Below are 12125 nucleotides of genomic sequence, written 5' to 3'. Positions count from 1 at the left end.
AACAGAAAAAAGAGGAAAGCAAGAAAGGGAGCTTGTCATGCAATAGGTTACATAAACATGCAGGGCGGCAGAAGAAAAAAAAAAGTGGGCAGAGATTGAGGAGCAGTTAAATAGAGAACAAATATGGGCGTATGCAGTTACAGAAGCGTACCTTAGAGACTCGGAAGAGCCGCCAGTGATTGAGAAATATGTTTGGGAAGGGTGCAAAAGACCTAAGTCGGAAAGAAATGGAGGGGGAGTCGGAATGCTCATTGTTATAAGTCAACTGTTATGACTGCTACCAGGCGGGAACGGCATTCGGCCGTATGGCCAGGAGCATAATAACGCTCACACAAAAAGGGGAACACTGCGCCCGTTTATTCAGTGACAGCCTTTTTCTCAGACGTTCTCAAGCTGCCCTGGCGCGTGTGATGACGTCAGTCTCGCGCCACGGCGAACGCGGTTTTTCTGTCGTCGTCATTTTCACTTTGCAGCACTCTTCCCTCCTTAAGGCGAGTACCGCTGTACGGATTTTTGTATACAGGTCGATCTACGAATCACAGCTGGTTCAGCCTCTTCTGGTAGCGTCGGCACACCAACTGGTTGATCTTGCGTAAGTTGTGCCGGCACAGGACTGTATCGACATGGACTTAACCCATGTGACGCCGAAGCTCACCTTCTGCCGTTTCTACGGTGATCATTCGGGATCCTCTTATTTCTTTAACTGTGGCTGGCAGTCACCTTTCTCCCCTCTCCGAAGTTGCGAGCCCGAACAGGTGTGCCCGGGTTCAGCTTGCTTTCTTGATCTGCCTGTGGACAGATAGGAAAGGTTACGGGCGGTGGAAGGCATGTGTCTAACCGAGAACGGATCTGATATCCCAAAGACGTTGAGAGGGTGATCGTCCATCATCCCGGGGCGTTCTACGGTAGCTACAGAGCAGTTTAGTCAATCGCTCAAACAAGTCACCTGACCGGTCCTTCTTGAGGCCATCTTTCAGCGTCCGCACGGCGCGTTCAGCAAGCCCGTTCGATTGGGAGTGATATGGTGCCGTACGAAAATGCTTTATGCTATTTTCTGTCAGAAACTTCGTGAAAGTCTCTCACGTGAACTGAGTTACGTTGTCTGTCACAATGGTTTTTGGTATGCTCAGCCTGCTGAAGATTTCACGCAATGATGTAACTGTCGATTGCGCTGTGGCATGACGCACTGGAATTGCTTCGATCCATTTCGAATGTGAATCTATGGCCACTAGGATCATGGTGTTACCCACTGGACCAGCATAATCCAAATGTACACGGGACCGATTCTCGTGCGTTAGTGGCCAGCTTACTGGTATTTTTGCCGGTGGCATTCCGCTTGCTTGTATGCATGTAGTAAATTCCTACTGATTTGTTCGATAGCTCCGTCGATGCCGGGCCACCACACGACCGTACGGGCCAATGCCTTCATTGTAGACATTCCCTGGTGCGTCTCGTGCAGGAGTTGCAGCATGGCACCACGAGCAGCCTCTGGAATCACGACTCTGTGACCCCAGTAAATGAGACCTTCGTAAACGGTTAGCTCACTCTTTCGTGCGAAGTATGGTTCCAATCGCGGATGGGGTGCTTTGCGCTCCTTTGGCCAACCATGAAGCACGTAGGACTTGACATTTCTAAGTTAAGTACTTGATCTTTCTCGGTCAACTGTCTCATTGCTTGCGAAGAAAGGGGCGTGTCATCCAGCCGCTGCAGCGAGTGTACGTACTCAGCTCCTCTGATGTGTCCTCGGTGGTTTCTAGAGGAAGTCGACTGAGTGCGCCTGCATTCAGGTTGTCCGAGCCAGGCTCGTAATCTATCTTGTGCTGTTATGCTCCCAATAGCAAGGACCAACGCTGAATTCTTGCGGCAGCCATGATGGGCGTGGAGCGATCTTCGCGAAATAGACCCACCAGCGGCTTGTGAGATGTGATGAAGGTGAATGTTCTTTCCAGACGGTAGTCCCGAAGCTTTCATACCCCGAACAGTAGGGCCAACGTTTCACGCTCAAGCTGGGAATAATTCCTTTCCGCTTTGGTAAGTCTTCGAGAACCAATACCTACAGGCTTGTCAACATTGCCAAAGGGTAAACGAGACGTAATACAAAATTTTTAAGCCTTCTTTTCTTTCACCGAATTTGACTTGGATCATTCTTATTTTTATTGCTATAATAAAATTTTCATATTTACAAAATCATGCAGGCTCTCCAAGCTCTGCCTTTAGATTCTAACTTAGCCAGTATAACATTTTGCACTCTTATCTGACATTTTACTTCGACCTGCCCGATTCTTAACCAATACCCCAGAGTGGGTACGTGCTAGTATATATCACAAGGATCAACAACTTCTTCACCACTTCGTTCCGATTGCTTGGTTTTGGCGCGGCTCGCGTCAGTCGTATGGCACGTGGCACGGGCCAGAGAAGAAGAAGCCGGAGCGTTGCACGGGTTGCCCGCGGCGAACCTGCTGGCTATCGGAAGACGCTTCTCGCAGCAAATGCCCAACGACGAGGCGTCGAGCAGCTCTGGCCGTCGCGCTGTTGCGCCTGTCGTTCTGCTCGCGACTCCACTTCTTTCCGCATTGGTGGCACTCGTGTGGATCCTGATGAACGAGTTCACAAGCTCCGATGGCGAATTGCCCGAAGTGCCGCAATTCTGCTGCCCCGACGCCACGGAGACGATACTGACGCTGGCCAACCTGTCAAACGATCCGTGCACCGACATTTTCAGTTATGCCTGCTACAAAAAGAGCGGAGTGGACCGCAGCGCGATTGCGGTTCGAGCGTTCACATCGGTCGTGGTTCACCCTACTCTCCAGGCCAAACTGCGCTCACCGGTCAGCGATATAATTTGGGTGAACCACAAGAGCTGCCTCTTCGCAAGCGTCAAAAATATGTTCACTGCGGAGCACGCAGTGGAAGCCGTCATTGACCTTTTTCGCCGCTGGTCGGGAACCTCTACGGACGCCCCGCGCAACGTGGACCTGATCAAGCTTGTCGGTCTGCTACACTTCAGGTACAAAATCTTCAGCGTGTTTTACACGTTCTACAATTCATCATTCGAGAAGAATGCAACCACCTACGTCGTAAGCTTTCAGCCTGCGCCATATATCGATTTAAACGCGTCAAGTGCCGGACATGCCATGTTCGAGGCTGCCAGGAGACACGCTGGCATAAGCGCTACAGAGGCAGACGTGCTTAGTCTAATTCGCCGATTCCGCAGGGCCCGCAAGCATTCTGACGATGAGAACTCTATCGTCCCGATGCCGCTGTTAGGCGAACATTTTCCGAAGGAGAACATATCTTCGTGGCAAGGGATTTTGAGAGCAGTCCCAGTGATTGCCATTAAAAACCCTCCCGCCGTCGCGGCAGTCTTAAGCATATTGACGGACAAAAACATCCTCGTCCAAGCTGCCGCGCTACTGTACTTCGCCATACACTCGACGCTCGCCGCGTTTGGCGACGAAATTCGTCATGCGTCTAGCCTAGCGGATCACGCGGCATTTTGCGAAGATCAAACCATGGCACTGTTTCCGCTCTGGGATGTGTTGGCGACGCAGCAGATGACGAGCCCAGACCGTGACCAGGTTGTGCTGGAAATGTTTAACAAGATCTCTGAAGCCGTGATTGCGGACGCCCAAGTTTTCTTCCCTGCCCACCTGGACGCCAACGCGGTGCGGAGTGTGGTGCGAAGTATTCATATTGTTTTGCCTGAAAACCTGACTGCCCCATACAAGCACTATCTGCCCTCCATAAGCGAGAACTACTTCGAGAATAAGTTTGAAATTCGGAGCTTCTATTATCAGGTGAGTAGCGAGATTATTGTTTACCTAATAGAGCAGAGGCCGCGTTCAATCGTATAGCTCCACTCTCAGTTGTGTCCTTGGTTTCGGTCTTTCGATTTGTGGAAGCTGTCGGTTCGAAAGCTTACATTTTCACAAGCGCTTCAAGGGCCTAATTCAGAAAGCTTTTATTTCGTAAGAAGCTTTGCTTTAGGCTGGCTTATATGCAGATAGACAGCATATAAGCCTTCGCTTGTATGCTGTCTATTACATTCTACTTTGGCGTATGAAGTGTATTGTGAATTCAGGCCCTGATTCCGGCAAGTCGCCTAAGAAATAAACGTGTTTATTAAAAAAAATGAAAAAAAAAATTCAGTATTACTCGGTTTGTCTCCGCTCGATACAGTTCACATGTTCAAAGATCTAATGCGACTATTGCTTTTGTGCAATATTTTATATATGGTATTTGCTCTTCAAGTAGTTGCTCTCCGGAGCACTAAACCTCTGCCCTAAACCATCACTTATTTCTTTTTTATTTGTTTTGTTCTGTGACTGAGAAAAATGAGCCAGCGCCGCCTGACGAGCCAAAGATGTTTAATCTCTGACGAGGAGTTAGGAAAGAAGCGTGTAGGTTTGCTACGACGGTGCCCGATAGCAGGTGCGTAGAAATCCGAGGACCCCTATGCACTTCGGATACTTGTGAATGCGAACGCAGTTACGTCCAATTGAACGCCGCTGAGTTGTCCTTCGAGTTGCGAACTCCTCGCGGGCAAGCGAGCCCATTGAGACGCTTGGCCAGCGCCTCTAAGATAGCACAAGGCCGGTGAACTTCGATCCGTGACGTCATGCTACCTTGCTCGATTGCCATAAAATCTAATGGGGACGCTTCCGAGTAAGCCGCGGTGATTTTGACGTCACCGCTTTCGTCACGCCAGGCTTGGCAATGGAAATGTCGCTCTAAATAGCATGACGTCATAAAGCAGGGTGCACAGGTCTGCTTTTTAGGAGGCGTTGGTTTGGCGCGTTTTGATTTGGCATTACCGTGGCGCAGTTGGAATGCAGGCGAGAACTTGTGCGGACAAAAAACGCACGGATAAACCAAGCTTCTGAGAGCGAGAGCGAGGGTGACGTGGCGTCGTGGCGATGCCTTCTCCCCTCAGGCATCACTTGGCGTGTTATCACAGCAGGAGGTGTTCATTTTCGTTCGCTGTGCTCCGTCGAGGTGTGCTCGTGGCTTGGTGTCGCAGCCAATGGGAATTTAGGTGCCGTTCATAGCTTTTCCAGAAGACAGCCGCCGGATTTTTCGCACAATATAGTCAATTTATGCACGTTTGCATCAAGAAATCAATAACGTGCGCGAAATTTCACCCGATTGTGTTGCCATCTGTATCCATACCTGTTGGGTGCGAGGCAAGCGAATGCCGGTGTTTCCTTTTTCCTCCCGCTCGAAGGAATAAAACTGATAGTCTAAAGTTGTATTAGTTACTAAAGAAGACTTGTAAAAATCATATTTCTTCGTTTTCTTGATGTTTAGGGAAGTTTCTAGTTCTTGCACTTTTGTAGGATTTCTTTTACGAAAAAGTCAACTTCTCGAAAATGACTTGTCAGCTGCTGGATATGGTTTTTAGCAGCAGGTTTTTCGTCCACACTTTGTTGACTTACTGGTGCTTTACCATGAGTGAGGGTGAACGAGGATTGTGTTCGATGTTGTTCTGCTAGTCTTTCATATGTTGTATGCAGTCTCGCCTACCTCGCCGTTAGGTTTCCAACGCTGCACTTGCTGTGTGAGCTGCTTATTGTAGATGAATATGAGTATGCGTGCTATGACGGCACGCTTGTTTCGTGCGCTGCGTTCAGGTTGACTTGCAGGTTGTATGAACGAATTCTACTGGCTTCAGATGCACTTACGCGCAGTGTTACTTCTGCCACTGCTTAAAAAGGCACATTCAACAACTTTGACCTCCAGCTGAATGGCCTCCCAGTCGTAGCGGCGTACGCATGTCCGCTTTAACTTTAGCAAGCTCAATTTACGAACTCACTGTTTTCGTTGAAATACGGGATCCGTGCGAATCTTCTTGCCTTTGGAATTTTTCCTTACTTAGTGTTGGTGCTAACTGGTCTATATTGCATGACCGTCTTCACAGAGAGGAGTCGCTCCATGTAAGCACCTGAAGGTCGATGACACATTGCAATGAGCGGGGCAAACCTGCACAGTAGCGTGTTGTCGTTTCTCCGTTTGCGGCCGTCATGCCGCACTGATGACAATGTACACTGTACAATGTACACAATATTACACTGATGACACAATGTAGTCTAACACTGCCCTTCTTTTGGGGGCGACGATATAATTACCGATAAACAGGGGTGGCAGCAATATCTTTTACTGCTCCTCCGCAGAGGCAAACCCGTTCATATCAGTGCGAGAAGCAGATGTGACCTAGCAAACCGGTGTCTGCGTAACGTCATGTATAATTATACTGTAATTACGAGCGAATTACACTCATAATTACACTCGTAAGAGCAAATCACATGAGAAACGCTTCTCGTAATTACTTAGCTTTCAAGAAAGTAACCCAACCACTCTGAGGCACGGTATCGTTCCTTGCTCTCTTTTGATCATCTCGCGCTGTACGTACTTCCAATGCAGCACCAACACACAGAAACGTGTTAACCGCTATAGAAGAGCAAGGTATTGGGAGATAAAAAAGTTGCGTTGTAACATCATCTTGTTCACAAGATAGTTTTAACATATCGCATTATAGGTAACACCAACAAATATGAAACGCATTCTTTTATAATTTAGAACAAAGTTAAAGACAACTTTTAAGTGATAAATAAATATACGAATGTCGTTTATGAGCGCAATAAATTGTTCAAAAGGGCCAACTTTCTGAATATTATCCACTTGCAAGTTCTCTGAGATTTACAATATCGCAATATTGAGGTCCTTCACGCTCGCGCCACCTTCGTCCGCGTACAAGAATCGTCACAAATAATGCGACTCTTTTCAAGTGACCCAATATCGATTCATTATCGCTGGCGATCTGAACATCGAGGTAGTTTTCATCGTGCACAAGTGAGAGAAATACCTTGCTTAGTCTGCCCACTTCGAGCCTACGCATAGAAGCGGAAACGAGCTGGAGGTAGTTCTTGTTTAGCATGTCCGCCATGACATCCGCACAAAGCCATGTAGCTGCCCACTTTGCTGATCGCAGTCAAACTAATAACCCCTGTCAAACGGGCAAGTTAAGTGCACTTACGGAGGGCGTTCACTCGGTTTAAGTGCACTTTTTCCAAGTCTAAACGTCAGCAAGTGGAGTTTCACTCGCAGAAGAGCGCACTGCGGTCAAAGTGCGTTCACCGAACGCAATTTGCTGGCTGAGTGCGCAGCCTCGCCGTCAGCGGTTCTAGTGTTCCAAGATGTAATGCATAAAAAAAAGGACACAGAAGTTAATTTGAGCTGTTGAACAGCTTTCAACAAAATTTGCGTTTAGCGAGAAGCGAAAGAGCACAATAGAGAAATAAATTGATCGTCTACGCAACTAACGGCGCGTGCGTTATGCGGCACAGCGGCATCGTCATTCCACGCTGGTTGTGTTTTGAGACGTGTGCGCAGCGTTTGTGGTGTCGTCGCATCTGATAATTCGCAAACTCGCCGTGTTTCCACCGCTTTGGGTGACCGCTCATATTCGGTTCTAGCGGGATCAAATGTCGCCTCGTCCCAGGCCGCCATGTGATAGATTGGCTTGGCATTCGTCTTGGCCAGCGTTGACTTGCAATGTTCTTACAAAAAAAAAAAAAAAAATTGGCTTTTTCTTGTGGAAAGAAAAATAGATTAAGTTTGTTTTTATTTATAATACAACTTAATACGATCACTTTGAGAAGTTGTTTTCAATCTACATCTTCAAAAATGGGCTCTTAGTCTGTCGACATTATCTTCTTACTGCGTGTGCGCTTTGTCTTCCCGTTTAGCACCGCGTAGCCTAACGTGTCACTCAAGGTCTCGAAGTGCACTCCCCGTAAGTGCCCTTAACTTGCTGGCTTGTCAGGGGTATAATATTTATGCACAAAGGTGGCACAGCAACAGAATGACAACAAGTAGGTGTACAAGTAGGTGTACGCCTACTTGTACAAAGGTGTACAAGATTTTTTAACTGCGCCTACCTTTAAACGTACCTAGAAGGAGCATTTATTTGTAGAATAGTATATTCGAAGTGTCTGTCACCATGACGCAGTAAGGATAATGAAACCTGTTATCCAGGGGTCTATCAAAAGATGACTTAGATTGGATAGGTCGTGCGAAAGCGTGCGTGGCACTGGTGCTAAGTTTAGCGGAGTTTGCTACTGCTATTTATTTGTCGCACCCATTTCGTCGCCGCTCCTTCATTCTTAAAAGGAATTGCTTAGTACGTTCTATTGCCTTTAATCGGACGTTTTATTTCTGCACATGTCAACGATTGTAAGGTCAGTGCCGCCAGGTGTGTCGTAAACAGTGACGTAGCGCATCATCTCCTATGAGCGTGTAATCAGCTTGGCGTGAGCTTTTGCGAGGATATTGAGTAACGCGAGAGTGAAGTTAATTGAGCATAATTGTTGAAAGTGTAGACCGACCACGAATCATTAGTGGACATCGTAAGCCACAGACATTCAGTGACACCCTGCTTCCAGGCATTGCTGGGCCCCGCGATCTCGTAGTGAGATTGCCATCTTTTGCGGTGACTCTGTGGTGTACCCTCATGGCCTGCAATCAGTGGTCATTGATTCTGGTCTCCATTCCTTCACACAAGAAGCCGTTGTTGTCTGACCGTATATTGTCCGTCGCGTCTGAATCGCCCCGAGATGTTCCGGATAGATATCGAATCAACCAGAAAGTAGGAGCGGACGTTCTGCTTAAATACCAGCCATATCACTATTTTTGATGCCTGCTTAGTGGAGCCACTGAGAATGAAAAATAGAGCGTCTGCATATCATACAGTAACTGTAACCTGCAGGACGGAAAAACTGGGTGTTCGCGATTGAATGATTTCGAGGCATGTTTACACGCGCTCAGCTGTAAGCAATTCATAGGTATAGCACGGGAAACACTTATATTGTTTTACCGGTTTTGCGGATCAAGTTGGCTGCCTACGTGCAACTAAAACGGTGCATTCTTATTTCAGATACGCAGCAGCAATGCTCTGCGGGGCCTCGCTGGGTTGTACAGACTGCGCGTCGACTTGTCTCACACATTCCTCGTGAGATTCGGCAACCAGATCGCCGTCGCGGCAAGCGTGTACGCGCTTCTCAGTTTCGGCAAGAAGACCGCCAGAGGAAACCGCAGCATTGCCGACGGCGCAGGTGTCATCAACGCGGCCGTGCTGGGAGTCATGCTTGCCGACGCCCTGTGGGACAGGATTTTCTACTACGCAGAATGGCATACCGATAGCTGGGAAGGGCTCGTAGCGCTCCTGCACTGCATTCAACGACAAGGTGGAGGTGTTCTGTACACTGAACTGAAGTATCCATTTTTGTCGCTGTCAGCCGCGGTCCGCGCCTTTGCCACACCCAGCTGGCACGACCGGGCCCCGTTATTCGGCTACCACAGCTTGTCGGCCAGCCAGGTCTTCTTCATACTCTTCTTTGTGCACCACGTTTGTCTCCCGAGGGGTTCCTACGGGAGCGGAGTGAGAGCGTCGACGCTGATGCGGAACTTCGACGACTTCTACAAGGCATTCGACTGTGCGGGGACACCGATGCGGAACGTAATCGAAGCCTGCGAGAAAGCGCGGCGATGAGTGACGCGCTGTGTGTCCTCTAGCACCTCTGGAACTACGAGACAACAACGAGGCAGCAACGCGAATCATGTTTATTGATGTGCCACGGCACAGTTCGAGAATACCGCGCACGAACACTGATCTCAATGTCCCTTTCGCAGTGCCTTTTTTTTTGCATCTAGATGTCTTCATCGTTCGCTAAACATTTTCTTCGTGTTTAATTTGCCAAGCTGCTTTATCGTGCTATGGAACAAGCGTGTCGGATCGCGATTTCTTTTTCTTTTCTTTTTCTGCTTCGTGAGTTTTTCTGCGTAAATTATTTTCTCGCCCAGCAGTCTTCAAAAATAATGGCTCTTGTCTTAGCGTAGTTGGTGAAAATAGATAATATTAGTGCTGTCAGTAGGAATCGCTTAATAGGTGTGTCACAGACTCTTTGTTGCTTTTTGTACAGATTTCTGTGGATTGAAACGTGTTCAGTGGGCTGCTCTTCAGTGCCGAATCTTTCGACACCTAGCACTGTTCACGAACTGCTCTATTATGTGGTATTCAAGTATTCGGCGTTGCCTTACGGTCACTTCTGTCGAGAGAACTGCACATTCGTAAGTCTTGGCGTCAATTCCAGCAGATTTATAAACTTCCTGTGGCTTTCGTTTGGGCATGACGGCTGTTTACATGTCACTATATAACCTGAACAATTCTTGGTTGCAGCTGGTAGGACATTCCCCTTGTGCGAAGACAATAGTGGCCTTTTGTGGGGGACCTTGGTTAATAGCCACACACACATTTATGCTATTCTTAAAGCTTGAACAGTAGCTTCTATTGCTCTATAGCATTGAACAATCACTAACAATTGTAGTCTGGCTTACACTGCCGGGAAACGTATATGCATTTTAAGCCAGGACGAGTGCATTTCTGACTCTGATCAGCACCTTTGCGTTATCAAGATAGCTCGAGCACGTTCTGAATAAAAGCATTTGACTGCGCTCTGCAATATCTCGTTGATATCGTTGAACGTATTTATCAGATTTTTTTGTGAGCAGTTTCTTTCAGCATGGATTCACATAAAATAGTCTAGCTCGTTTCAATACTTCTGTGTTGCTTAAAAAGTGTCATGCAATAAAGAGGGCTTTACCATTTCAAGGGCTGAATTCGCAAAGGTTTCCGCTTGTAACGGCTCTTTGCCATTGGCCAGTGCTTTTTGGTGATGTGTTCAACATAAAGATTGGCTAGCATTTGCTCTTGCACTCAATTCGTTCGTAAGATATCTGAACCAATCCCAATGTTGGACGTTATATTAGCGAACGCTACCTGTCAACGCAGGGAACACTTGCGAACAACAAAACGCTTTGTTATTTCAGCCTTGGTTGCCTACACGATCATGTGATCTTATTTGGAGTTTGACCAAGGAAGTATCTTGGTCTCATTAGCACTTTAAATGTTAGTTGGTTCGAGCTTCTTGAAATACATGCCAGATTCCTTTTCACCGGTGTGGTGGAGCAGTGCAGCGAATCTCTTTCAGGCGACGACAAAACGCACGCCAATGCGGCGACAACGATGCTGTACCGTGCAGCACCCTTTTGCACTGGAGGCACATAATTCAAAATTTAATGTTCTCTGATTAAAGTTACACGTACTGCAATGTATTCGGATTATTCAGTATTCAATGGGGGCTATTAAAAATATTGACACTCACTTTAGCATACGCCAGAGGGTGAAGGCGAAAGCCTGCGTTATCAAGACACATTCAATAAATTTATATTCTCATTCGAATGCGTTGTTGCTGCTTATTGTTTTCTTCTACCAAAGATCGTGGGAGAAAACAATAAGTGCGTTAACTGACGCTACGTTAACTGCCTTAATTGACTTCGTCCTAATTAACACCAAAGTTCCTGGGTTCGACTTCCACCAAAGGTCGAGGGTGCGGTTTCCATCGTTCGTGGATTCGAGTACCTTAACTCTACACTGAGAGCCGGTGGCTTAATTAACTTTGCCTTAATGGCAAATGTCGTGGGACCGACTTCCACATAAGCACGAGGGTTCGACTACCACTGAAGGTCGCTGGTTCGTGTACTAGAATTAACTCTGTCTTCATTAACTTTGGGGGAAGAAGTCGCCAGTGGTACCGGACGCTTCTCGCAACGGCTCCGTTGATTTATGACTCTTTCCGCATGTTTTTGGAATCTTAAACAAGAAAGCGACATATAATCGAAAAGAGGAAGTCATCGCGAACCCAAGGATACCAATGTTTTGGGTGAGCGTGAACTTGTGCGATTTAAGTGCCTTAAAAACTCGCAGAGTCTCGTGTGACCGCGGCCAAGCCTAACGGCGGTTGGGCCTGGCGCATCCTTCGTTGGACTCGAGGATTGAACGAAATAGAACCACGATGGCGATAGACGAGGCAGTAGTAGTAGTAGTATAAACTTTTATTAAAAAAAATGGCTGTGGCTTAGCTAAGGTTAAGCCCAGGATGCGAAGCATACTAGCCTTTATTTTAGTTGTTGAACCACTGTTTAGCCTGGTCAACTGCGTTGCTTGGCTTTATTTGGTTCGGCTAGACGAAGAAACAACTCATGCGTTACTCTGCTTCGCCTTCAAGAGT

At 47.3% G+C, this 12125-nt stretch overlaps 1 protein-coding gene across 1 annotated transcript; it reads left to right on the top strand.

The window, feature by feature from the left end:
* The first annotated feature begins 2440 nt into the window (after positions 1–2440).
* LOC129385079 (uncharacterized) lies at positions 2441–11620 on the top strand. The gene is made up of 2 exons (XM_055071043.2): positions 2441–3797; positions 8933–11620. The coding sequence occupies exons 1-2, from the start codon at positions 2490–2492 to the stop codon at positions 9545–9547; spliced, it is 1923 nt and encodes a 640-aa protein (XP_054927018.1). The 5' UTR covers positions 2441–2489; the 3' UTR covers positions 9548–11620.
* The last annotated feature ends 505 nt before the right edge of the window (positions 11621–12125 follow it).

The sequence above is a fragment of the Dermacentor andersoni genome, chromosome 5 (genome assembly GCF_023375885.2).
Source record: "Dermacentor andersoni chromosome 5, qqDerAnde1_hic_scaffold, whole genome shotgun sequence".
NCBI lineage: Eukaryota > Metazoa > Arthropoda > Arachnida > Ixodida > Ixodidae > Dermacentor > Dermacentor andersoni.
The sequence above is the reverse complement of the archived record's forward strand: the minus strand, read 5'-3'. Positions and strand labels throughout refer to the sequence as shown.